The sequence below is a fragment of the Equus asinus genome, chromosome 9, assembly GCF_041296235.1.
Source record: "Equus asinus isolate D_3611 breed Donkey chromosome 9, EquAss-T2T_v2, whole genome shotgun sequence".
Lineage (NCBI taxonomy): Eukaryota > Metazoa > Chordata > Mammalia > Perissodactyla > Equidae > Equus > Equus asinus.
In genome coordinates this window covers 92,343,509-92,356,317 of record NC_091798.1, presented here as the reverse complement: position 1 = coordinate 92,356,317, position 12,809 = coordinate 92,343,509, and the positions used below count along the sequence as shown (strand labels likewise).

The following is a 12,809-nucleotide window of genomic DNA, read 5'->3' as shown; positions in this document are numbered from 1 at the left end:
GAAATTTCTTTCAAGACCAGTGTTTCTCAAGCTATCCTCCTCCTGTTCTGGACAAGAGTTGAATTTATTAATATTAAACTTTGCCGATTAGCAAACGGTTAGCAAAGATAATGGACAACCTCTACACTGGAAGCCAAGAGAAGATGGCAAATGATTACGTTTACAACGACATTTTAACAGACTCCTTTTCATCGTAATGTCCGTGGAACAAGCCCCTGACTCCTGCTTGCTTGCTTTGCCTCCTGAGCAAGTCTGAGAGCTGCTGAGGGAGGTCCGGGCACTCGCGGCTCGGGATGTGAGAAATGGCACACAGTTGCTCCCTCTGGCCAACAGGAGAGAGCCTGGTGCTAACAGCTGGAATCAGGAGGTGGAACGGAAAGGGTGCTCCGGTTCAGTGGTTCTCCCACCTGAGGTGGCGACACACTCGCCTGGGGACTTGTCAAAGTACAGGTGGCCAGGCTGCAGCCCCAGGGGTTGACTCCCTTGTTCTGTTATTTGGACTTGGTGTCTCCCCCATTGCGACCCCCTAAACACCGCTCCACGTCTTCAACAAATGGAACGACAGCCCCAGAGAGACGCGTCCCCTACTCCCCTTACTCTCCCAGCCCTTGGTCCCTATTCTCCCTCCCAGAGGGCCAACTAAGAGAGTGGAGGACAAGCAAAAAGCAAGGTCAGCTGACCCTTAAAGAGATTGGCCACCTTCCCCACAACCGGAGCCCTAAAGTGGCTCCTTGTTCTTGACTTCCCTGCACTGACTGCAGCTCTGGAGCGGGACTCGAGCAGGAAGCTTATTCACCAGACCATTCCAGCCTGCGAATTTGGAAGCCAGCTGGCAGTGAGCCTGACGGCAGGGCCTCGTGCCAGCTGTTAAGGCACACAGGCACCTCCTGTGGGTTTTGTCGAGGAAACTGGGGAAGAAAGCAGCAGGAAGTAATCCAAAATAGAAGGGCTGCAGCCATCCGCTGCACAGGTTATGGAACTCCTTCACTTGAAATTTGAGATGACGAACAGGGCTTAGCTGATGGGGCAGGGGCAGGGGAGCGGAGGGTTGAGGGAGCAGTTCCGTCCCCACTCTAAGTCAGCTGGGATTGTGAGAGTGCTGGACACACTAAAGCAGGTCCAGAGTATTAGCCCCAAATGATGTGGACGGGAGGACCTCCCAGCTCGCCTAGCCCTGCAGCGCACAGAGGAGGAGGTAGCCCAGGGACCCCGCCCTCTCTGCCCATTTCAGTCTGGCCGGAGGCTATAGCTCCAAAGCTCTTACAGTGAAACCCAGTCTTGGTGCCTCAGTCTCTCCCAATCTAGCATGTAACCTGCAGGAGTCCTTTGTTCTTACACCTCTACTGCTCCTAAGAGCAAAGTACGGTCACATCTGGACAGAGCAGCCCATGCACCCCATGGCTACAGCTCCTTCAGCAGATCTGGATGCCCTCACCACAGCGCACAACCCTTGGGAGGTCGCCCAAGCTCAAAGCTGGCTGGCAGGTGCAGCCTGGGTAAATGGGATCTTGAATGGAAGGCTCTTGGGAAAGGCCCGTCTTCCGCTTGCTCAGACAGTGCCGACCCAGGCCAGTCGAGTCCAAACCTTGAACACTCCAGCAGAAAAAAGTATTCCACACACACCTCCAATAAAAGTGTACTTTTTGATAATTATATTGAATTATGTACATTATCAAGTAACTGAAATGATAAAAATATACAAAAATTGATTTTTCTGTACTCCAGTGGTAAATCTTGCCCACATTTTTCTCATTTTTTTCCAAAGAGAAAATAATAGTCATTTACAAAGGAGGAGGACAGCAGTGTGGAGGGAGCTGGGAATCCAGAGCCCTCCATTCTCATCGTGGCTTTGCCACTAACCAGTGGTGAGAGCTTAGGTTACTCGTTTCATGTCTCGTCTCCTTAGTTTCCTTATTCGTAAAGCGAGGCAGTCGCATTAGCTGGCTTCCAAGGCCTCATCTAGCTCTATACATTTCTCTGAAATGCTATATTTGTTCTCTCCTCATGTATACATACAAGATCATTCTATTATCCAAAGATGGAAACATGAAGCATTTTCTAGTGTTGCGATATGGATCTCAGGTGCATCTAGTTTGGGCAACAGCCTAGCACCTTCCACAGAGCACCAGAGGGGTTCTCAGCACAAGTGGCTTAGCCAGTCGCCTCCCTTTCCATCTTGCCTCCTCAGCAGCTGCCCAGCCAACTCTGCTGAACTCTTTGCAGCCCAGACCCCTGTGGGCTGCCCCGGCACTTGCTTGACGATTCCTTGCACGTCTGCCACTATCCCTGGCTGGGAGATTTGAATCTCCCTATAAAGCTGCTGTTTTAGGGGAAAAGGGGATAATGGTGTCCCTCTTCCTTTCGTGCTTAACATGCTTCCTGGACAGCTTCGCCCTCTCCCCCTTTTATCCCTTCTGTTTTCAATACCCTCTCACGGAAGTTAAAGCCCTCTTCCCCTTTCAGCTCCATTTGCTCCTTCTTTTCACAACTTATCCATTTATTTCACGACTTAATTTGCTGACTCAAACATGTTGTATTGAAACTGCTGGTTTTCATGAGGCCTTGTGTTCCAAGGCTTGCAAGCCAGTGGGGCTGATGGGCTAGCATCTAGCTTATCAGCAGAACCGCTAGACTGAAAGAACAAGCAACGGCATAGTAGTGAGGTCGTCCGAGTACGAAGGGAAAAGCACATTCGGGAGAACTAAAGAGGAAGAGCTGACAGGCTGGTACACTTAAGGTCAGAAATGGGAGCCCTGAAGTAGGTTTTGGAGGTTGACTAAAGGGAGGAGAGAGAGAAGTTCCTTAGAAGGTAAGCATGGAGTACTGAGGGGTGGGGAGTAAGTCCCCCTGGTTGGGATGACTTATTTGTAGAGAGGACCAAGGTGGGTCAGGCGGGCGACGGGGCAAGGCCAGACTCCTAAAAGATACCTTGGACATCAGACTGAAGTCAAGGGGTTGGTCTCAGTCCTGGAGATAAGGGTACTATTAAAGCCCATTTAGCAAAAGGCATAATGCATTGAAGGATAATTTGATGGTGGCAGGGGAGGAACTGAATATAAGGGAAAAGGCAAAGAGATCTCTTAGGAGACTCATCTCTCCACTGATTCCCCAGCTCTGAACTCATCCCCGCTTCCGCTAATATTTTATAAGCATGGGACTGACTGTGGGCAGCCCCAGTTTGAGACACTATCATTTCCCCTTCTCAAGTTGTAAAAACTATCCTTATTTCCCCTCCCCATTGCCCACACTGGCATGGGAATTACAAGTAACAACATCATTAACAGTTGGCTTACTCCACAGCCAAACACCACCAGGCACCAAGTCCCACTGAGTTTGCTGGTAGAATGGAGATGGAACTACTTCGTGCAGGCTTCCAGGTTTCCCGGAACTGCCTCTGCCTCTCTTCCATTTTCTCCCTTATTCGACATATCCCCGCAGGCTGACCCCTAGACAAGCCAAGTGACTTATAGTTTGGTTCAAAGCCCCATATTAGCATCCTGCTTGTCATTATCCCTGTGTCTTACCCATCTTCACATCTCTAACACTCAAAGGACAGCTCATAGTACCTATTTATGGTTGACTAAATAATTTCTTACATTGGCATAGTGCTTTAAAGTTTTCAAAGCATTTTAAATACATTATCTCACTCTTCCCCAAACAAGCCTGTGATACAGCCACGGTAGGTGATTTTGTATTACTTTATAAAAGAGAAAAATAAACTGAGACACTGAAAGGCTTGGCAACATCAAAGCTGTTCAAGTGAGAGCGCCAGAAAAACTCGGGTCTTCTGGCTTCTAAGTCTCATCCCCTTTCAGCATGTTGAATACATGGTACTCAGGAACATGGAGACAAATTCACTTAGAAATAACAGAAAAATCTATCGGATGTTAGGAATGAAAAGTCAAAGCACAAACCATAAACTAAACTGCGGTTTTAAATTAAAGTGAGAAATCTGCAGGGTAGCACAGCTTACCAATTACTTTGGTGCTATCAGACAGCATGCAGAGAAGTTGGCAAACTTGTTAAAATACAGCGACAACCCATTTCCTATCCACCTTTGAGAACTGAGAACCAAGAATCAAACAGGACTTGTGCATCTCAAATGTGGCTAAGCCCATCGTTTAATGCCTTTTATTCACAGGCCCCTGATCTCAAAGCCTATTTCCTTAGTTTAGACACATTTCTAAAAAGCTTGGGTAGGACAAAAACAATGAAGGCCAAATGTTGTTTATTACCGTTTACATCCCCAATCCTGGACCACCACTTGGCACGCAGTGGGTGCTCAATAAATCTTTGCTCTGGGAATTGTTGGGTGCTGGAGAATTGTGGCACCTATCCGCATTGCTAAAACGGTCTGGACGCTGACTGCTCCTTGATTTAGCTGCCACACGGATTCCCTGCTGCCTCTCAGGCCTCCCAATTCCGAGGACTAGTAATACGGAACCACAGTAGGGCAGGGCAGAGCCAAAGCTTGCTGCAGTCGCTGCCTTAGCGGGCATTCTGCAGCAGGCAGCTCATCAAACCGCCACAGCTCTGGTGGAGCTTGTCTTTGGGTTGAAAAATCTGAGATAAAACACCCTCCCTGGGCTCACTGTGGTGGTGGTTTATGACAGAGATCCGTGTTTCATCCCTCTAAGCTGGAGGACAAGAAGGGAGTTAAGGCACCAAATGGTGGCTGAATTCCACCCTTACTTAAAATAAAATTTATCTGTCTGGTGGGATTTTACGACACAGGTATTTGGGATTTTGTGAAACCAATATGAAGTGTGTGGTATTAAGACCCATACCCCCAAAATGCCAGTCTTCACGCACGTCAGCTCTTTCTAATCCATCAAACACTGTATTCTAGATATTAAATACATAAGGCATTAAACAGTAGCAGAGCCTAATGGAAAGAAAAGACTTTAGAGTCACTCGGCAGGCCTGGAAGCCTGGCCTGTGTCCTTTTCTGTAAAGCAGGGCTGGTGCCAGCACTGTGCTAAGGGGAGGTCAGAGAAAACGCAGGCAGGGTGTGTGGTACACACTTACTGGAGATATCTCCTTCAGCACTCTACAGTCACAAAGCCTGGGTGGTAAGAAAAGCCTGGTGGGGCATCTTCTAGTAACTTCACAGATCTTTAAGATTTGTTCTAGTACTAAACCCACAGAACTCTGTGGAAGAGAACAGAAGAGGCCCAACAAAGAAGTGTACCTGGATATTTGTTTAAGGCTATTCAAAGTGTACAGCAGGTTCACAGGTTTGTTTTAATGGGCAGGCAGAGCAAATGCTAACAATATGAGTCCTGTTGTAATCTAGTTCAAACAATGGCCCCCAAATTTGGAAGATACTGTAAAACAACTCAATTTCACCTAGCTAGTTAGAACACCACCTTATTTGCAGGTTATGTTCCAAAGTCAAGCCTAAAAATTGTGTGTAATCAAAATCGCTCTTGAAGAACTCTTTACAAGTGTGCCCTGAGGCCCACACAGTGTCTCTCTGTCAGTAAACGCAACACGTTCGCCAGGTTTCCTTTCCAGCAACCCACCGGATTAAGTAGCTGGCATGTGTTCAGAGGGCATTTTGTTTGCTGTGTATCGTTGAACAATAGGAGAGAAAGATGCTCAGTGTCTTTCATATAACCATGGAGGAACTCATTGACACAGGGAAGTGCAAATCCACAATTCCAGTCTCATGGCTGTTCCAGGGCATAAATCCCCGAGTGTAACAAAGGGAGCTGGCCATATTATTTAATAAATGGGAGAGCATTCGTTTATGGCCAAATGCATGTAGTTGAGTTCTAAGTGTGAATGACTGACAGGCACTGTGTTTCATTTTAGAAATACCCAACTGTATATGGCTTCACTCTCTAGCAATTAAAAAAACCTTTGGACCAGGATCCATAGTAGGAAATTCATTTCAAATTGCAACCCACTACATACACATATGAAGATTAACAAAATATTTGCTTATTACATGCTGTGTATTTGATCTATTCCATTCTATTTTGTTAAAAAAAATTTAGGTTGAAACTCATTAGTTTTCCTGATCCTTAAACTGGGTTCCAACCTACAGTCTGAAGCCCACTGAACTGGAGTACTTCAAGCTCTTAACTACACAGAGAACGATGCAGGGCAACATCTCGGGGTTAAGGAAAACAATCAAGCAAGCACAGTAGTCCATAATATTTTAATACTTTTCCACTTTTAAATACTGGTTTTAATTTTGTGATTGTAACATGGAAGATCCAACTTTATTATTTTTTAAAAACATCATCAGGATCATAAAGCTATTATAGAAGAGTTACACTCTACATATTCCCAGGGTACTTTAAAATGATTATGTTTTGAGTTTGCAGATGAACAATGACAATAATCCAAATACATCGTCTGTACAACTCGGACTAAATACTGGTGAAGTGTTTAACTGGACAAACAACCAATAAGCTTAAGGATAACCAGCACAATTTCACAAGAGAACCAGCTCAGCCCAACTAAAGTTTTCTCAATAGCAATTGACACTGATGTTGTATAGGTGTGCAAATTAGTTGATGAAACTGAACAAATGGGAATCCATTCCTCCTTTCCTTATTCTGTATTCCCACCCCACCCTCCCAGCCACCCGCTCCTTGGTCTGGCTGCCCCTGTGGCAACCCCAAACGAGGAGCTGCCAGGATCACCCTCCACCTAAAGATCAGGAGTCCTGAATTCCAAGCGAAATACTGTGCTCTCTTGAACTGTGCAGTGGGCACTCAGGGACAAAACCCCTCATCACCAATATTCTTCAAGTTTCCATCACAGTACAAAAGAGGAACTGAGGAGAAAAGAAAGTGAAGGGATAACATCTTTTTTTTGCTTGGGAAGAGAAGTAGGAAATAACTGTGTATGAGGAAACCTTGTGTACTTTCGTCTGTAGGAACCAGCCATATGGAAATAATTCTAGAGCATCTGGATATTGTCTAAGGGCTAGTACGTCTCCAAATTCTGACCTCTTTGACACTCTTTTCATATTCCTCAACTCATTTCGAAACCTGGTTGATGGAATTGACTCTAGCGAAGTACCAGTGCCATTATCCAAAGGGAAAATCTATATTTTTCTTTTCTTCTTTTTTAATACAAATATTTTTAGTGTAATAACTTTATTTACAGAATTGCAAAAGCCTATCATTAACATTTAGTGCAAATGAAACGAATCATAATTAGATTTAGATACTGCTTTGTAAACCTCCCATACCTTTGTAAAATAAAGCTATCCAACTCAGTTATGAAAGAGTTACTTGTCTGTGTTCGTGATAGTTACCAGAAATGGCAAACAGAGAAACAGTTACAGAGGGTACATGGAATTTTTCTGAAGATTCCCCTCAGCAGCTCTGGTGAATAAACCTCCCCTCCCAGCCCTCCCACACTCCACCCCAACCCTGCAGCTGATTGTAAAATAAAATACACATTTGAGGTATAAACTTTTCTTTTTTAAACGTCACAATATAAAATGTTAACTGGTGATGCAGTAAACCGCTATGATAATCTGTCTTGTTTGCCTTACTAGCATTACCACCATATAGGCACTTCTCCACGGAGTCAAATTATGAACAGCATTTTTCTGAAATAAGGCATATTCCATGCACATCATTTAGAGAAAGGTAAATTAAAAAATAGAAAAGATTTATGGAGCACGAAATCTGCGTGCATGTAATGTAAGCATATGCTTTATATGTATTTTTCTCTCTGTACAGAATAATAAATACCACTCTATCTGATGCAAGTAATTCACTTCCAGGATTGTGCATGTTAAGTGATCAGACTAATCCCATCATTAATTATCACCTTGCATTTATCATTAAGACCCCATTACCATGTATGAAATATATACAGGACATGTTCCATGTGACATGACTTTCTGCTTTACAAAATGCATCTGATTTCTGTGTTTCTACAGAGATGTACAAGTCAGCAAAGTGTCTACAAAATGCCTCTGATTTCTGTAAGCACATTTGCTATAAACACAATGAAGACTTTAAAGTGGGCAGTCACTTTTACTTCCATAAGTACCATTTCTTACCTCCATTCCACGCTTTGAGGTTTGTCACAGAGGCCTAAAACTTAAAAAGGTATTTTACATTTAATTTCTTACAGAAACTAAAGAAAGAATTTCAGTTTGAGTCACGTGGAATCCTTTACTGTTCTGCTGAAGTTTCTGATCAAGAGGAAACAGGAGCACTGGTCACATTTCTTTTAAACCAACCCAGATTAGAAGAACTAACAAACATTCCTGCTACTGGATACTCGAAGTATCAAATCAAATGTCAGACCCGGTCTGACGTGCTTTAACAAGGAATACCGTCTGTCCTCAGAAATTTCAGGAAAACGCAAGCTCATTTTATCCTGACCATTTACCAGAAAGTAGTTTAGACCCACAAGATTTGTACAGATGTTTCTGTTTGGAGGCAGGCAGAACCAATTTAGGAATTACCAAATTGTGTTTGTAACAAACTGAAAAAAATCTGTAGTACACAGTACACAACTAAAAATACAGTAGAAAGATAAAGATATCTGGGGGGAAAAAAAAAGCTTTTCACTCTTTCTCCATCAGAACCAAAGGTTCTTCATGGGAGTAAGAGTATTGAAAAGGCGAGTCACAGGTGATGGCCAGCCCTCAGTTACCGAGACACTTCGCATGACAATGTGGATCAGTACAGAAATCAGCAGCAACGAATTCTATGATTATACAAAACAAAAAGTCAAAAAATTCTGGACACATATTTGACTGCAGGCCTGAAAAAAGAACCCCGTCCAGATATTTGGTGCACAGAAAGCACATGCCCCATGTGCGTTCAACTTTTGTGCTTTTCTTTTGTGCACAAAACCTGATACAACTGAGGATCTCAGGCCTGATCACAGGAAATTAAAAATTCTGAAAAAGTTTCCAAAAATTAAAGCATCAATTCCTAGTTGTGATTCAAAGTTGATTTTTTTCTCTTCCAGGAGCAAGCAAATAAAAATATAGCCATCTACACGTCATTGTACATGTATTTATAGGTGTAGGCTGAGCAAGAGGCCTAGCAGGAAACAGCTAGTGTTAGAGGTCCGGCTCGGCTCCTGCAGTATTTCCTCCTTTGTGTACACAAGGCCAAGTTGTTGGGCCACAGACAAGGCTATCGATCCTATGTTCCAGCTTAGAGCGTTCAATTTTGTTTTCTATTTTTTCCTTCAACATGGAATGTCACACAGCCTTGCTTCAGTCACTGTAGAAAAGAAAATGACAAGTAAAAAACTCAGCAATGTATTATTACTAACAGCTGCAAGACTATTAGAACAGATTCCTTCTGCTCTCTGAATTCATGGAATGCACAGTCTCTATTAAAATTTACAGTTTAAGGATTTTCACCTTTAAGAATGTAAAATTATTAACATTACATATTTGAAACTTATCCCATTGGCAAGGAATAGAAGGGAAAAGGAAACTTTTGAAAGTTAGAAAAAATTAAATAGAGCAATGTGTACAGGTAAGCAAAGAAGGAATCAACTGGAGGCCTGTGGATTTGTACCCCACAAACTGGCATTTCCTTCTTCTTAGTCTTCAATAAAAATTATGCTATACAATACCATTTATTAAGAATTTAAAAAATGTATTTAGGCTATGGAAAAGAAGTCTGCCTTATCTTAAGAAACAAACATGCTCAGATCTTGTCAAAAACTTTAAGAGTTTTGACTAAGAATTCTAAATATCGTTGGACCTCATTAACTCTTTATGGAGTTTCTCTAAAGATGGTACACACTACTGACAGTTACTATTTCTCTATCACCAAAACTGAGAACATCAGCTTTCCTAAGGTGTCAATGCCGGGATCCACTTCACAGACACATCTTCCAAAATTACTATGAAACAAACACCACTTTAGGTAAACAGAGATTTTCACCACCTTAAGTTTTGAACTTGGTCCTTTGCCAGAAGGAAGCTCAACCTTGAGGCTGAGTTGTTTCGGCCAGGGAGTCTTTCCACTACTATCTTTACACACATGCCCACAAACAATGCCAATGCCTTCCCCTGAGATAAATTTTTTTCACAGGATTTCAAGCCCATCTCTCCTAGGTCCACGCAAGAAGGATGTATGCGCTTGCGTGCCCACGTGCAGACACACACACACACACACACACAGTCAGTCAATAAAATTGCCCCAAACCCAACAGTTTAGAGGCAAATGCTGGTAATACGGTAGCACGCGTTTTTCATGTTTAAGAAAGGTATTTTTCCTCACAAACAGAGGGCATGTTCTACATGCAACCGCATTATGATTTCTTTTGCTGAATGCACGGTTACACGTTCTGCCTGCTTAGCAAGGCCGCGGGGAGGGGAAGCAGCTGCGGGCTCCGTCTTAAGGAGAGCAGGCACTGCTCTAGAGGCCTTAAGGCCGTGGGGAGAGGCACAAAGCTTGGAAAGGCCATGCTGTGGCCTCAGGCTTCTGGCTAATTTGATAAATACAGTGCAGAGACGGAATCACTAAGAAAGTCTGTGTTCACATCCAGCCAAAGCAGCTCCACAGTACAGGATATTCTAAGAACAGTCAGCGCATTTCTGTGGTGCGCTTACGTGTGGAGAGAGAATCCTTCCCAGGTCAGGCTGTGTCCCCACCACCCCATCCCGACACTAACGATTCGGAGAAGTAAGACCAGAGCCATTTCCAGGTGAGCTTTGCCTGGGAAAAGCTAAATATCTGGGCTATCAATGCAATAACTCTTGTGTTAGTATCTGACAATAAATTTAGCCTTTGGGTTTTTTGTTTATTTTTTAAAAGAAAGACATACTATAAACAGCATCAGAAATCAGGCTTAATTAAGAAAGTCAGTCATTATATGGTTATTGACTATATTATTTTTACCTAAAGGAACTGACTCAAGAATATAAATTTCTCAGCCAAAGACTTAACGTTCAATGCAGGTGAGAATGAGAGGATGTTCATATATACTTCCAGTTTGTCAATTATACTTTGGCAATATCTATTAAAAATTTCAGTGTTAACACACTGAGGGGTCTCAAATGGACCAAAAGATGCTCAAACTCATTCATAATAAGAGAAATACAACTAAAACTACACTGGGAGAGTATTTTTCACCTATCAAGTTGGAAAAAATCAGAAAGTTTTATTTCCCACATTGCATGAGAGGGTACAGGGTAACAGGCATTCCAACACATTATTGCTGGTGAGATGGTAGATTCATACAACCTCTATGGAGGGCAATATCTAAATTATAAATGCACAACCCCCCAGAAGTGCCAGCAGTGTCACATCTAGTAATTTATCCCACATATAAACCTGCAAGGGCAAAACGACATATGGATATAATTGTAATACTGTTCGTTCTAGCAAAAACTGGAAACAACTCTACTGTCTACAAATGGAGGACTGGTTAGATAAATGACGTACCTCCATCGGGTAGGATGCTACACAGCTGCAAAAAAAGAATGAAGCAGCTCTGCATGGGTATGGAAGGAGCTTCCGGAGAAAGCGCACTGAAAGGGTCAGGATCAGTGTGCGCAGCGCGCTACCTTCTCTTCAACAACAGAAACTCTCTGTGTGGGAGGAATACACTTGCATTTATGTATTCAGGCTTAAAAAATACATCTCTGGAAGGATACGTCGGACACTAGTATCAGCAGTTATACACTTGGGTGTGGCGGCAAAACTGGGTGCCTAGGGGGCACGGGGTAAATTTCACTGTTTATCTTTTCGTACTGTTGACTTCCGAGCCATGTTAAGATATATTTATTTAAAAAAATGAGAGATTCCAGCTCTCTGTGCAAAGATGTTCAGTGTGGCATTATGTGACGGTAAAAACATGGAACCAACCCAGACATTAACACGAGAGTGGTTACTGAATTCTGCAACACTTACGTAACAGAAGTTAAAAGAAGGAGATGGCGTCATATGTCTCATACCTTTATATGCAATAATGGTGCAGATATGAGTATAAAAAGCAAGCTGCAAAACCATAAATATGGGATAAACATATTTTAAAACAATCAAGAACATATGTCTGTCATACACATAAAAGTCTGGAAGAATATACAACAAACCCAACAGTAGTCTCTGGGAAGGGAAAAATATAGAGAATTTGTACTTCTGAAATTCTATAGTTCTATAATGCTAAAATTTCTTTAAATAAGCAGGTATTATCTACATAAGCAGAAAAAAATGAAAAAATTTAAAGGCTATAAAAATGACAACTCTATCTGGAACATCAAAAAACACAGAAGCCACTTTCAACAACTAACTAAATCTCAGTATGTGCAGAGTCACATCGGTCAAACGTTAACAGAGAGGGGCAGCATCTGCTCTCCAGTACCTGCAATACTAGAAGAGAATTGGCTTTCCTGCGGTTTTCTCTTGGACGTAGGAAGTGAAGCGTTTCAGGAACTTTGGATACTCTCGCTTCGCCACCGCCCTTAACACCGAGGCTGGTGCCCATCCTCCAGGATTCACTGCGAGACAATGGGAAATTAAAGCCTGTTAAGATAGAATTCTCCAAATGCATATGAGGCCCTCATTTTGTTTCTTGGCTTTTAAAAAATTCCTCACGTTGGAACAGTTAGCATCTCAAAGTCTTGACTGTTAATTCCTCAATATTAACCAGCACAAGAGAACAGATGCAAATAAGGACGCATCTATTACCTTTCTAAAATGTTCTTGGTTCCCTGCATTATAGGCAACAATTAGTCTAGCAATGCTTTAGGGTACTTAAGGCAGATTTATTCATCAAACTCCACCACAACCAGAGAGTAACCTACTCAGCACAACCGTCTCTTCCAGCATCCTGGCAGTTATGGCCCTGTATAA

At 42.7% G+C, this 12,809-nt stretch overlaps 1 protein-coding gene across 2 annotated transcripts in view; it reads right to left on the bottom strand.

The window, feature by feature from the left end:
- Positions 1-6,147: 6,147 nt before the first annotated feature.
- CERT1 (ceramide transporter 1) overlaps positions 6,148-12,809 on the bottom strand; it is a 115,570-nt gene continuing 108,908 nt past the window's right edge. For both annotated transcript variants that reach the window (XM_044777991.2, XM_044777994.2), the window contains 2 exons: positions 12,319-12,454; positions 6,148-9,218 (listed from right to left, as the gene is read on the bottom strand). In XM_044777991.2, the coding sequence (XP_044633926.1) occupies positions 12,327-12,454 (128 nt within the window). In that variant the 3' untranslated portion in view covers positions 6,148-9,218; positions 12,319-12,326. The remainder of the gene's footprint in view (positions 9,219-12,318; positions 12,455-12,809) is intronic.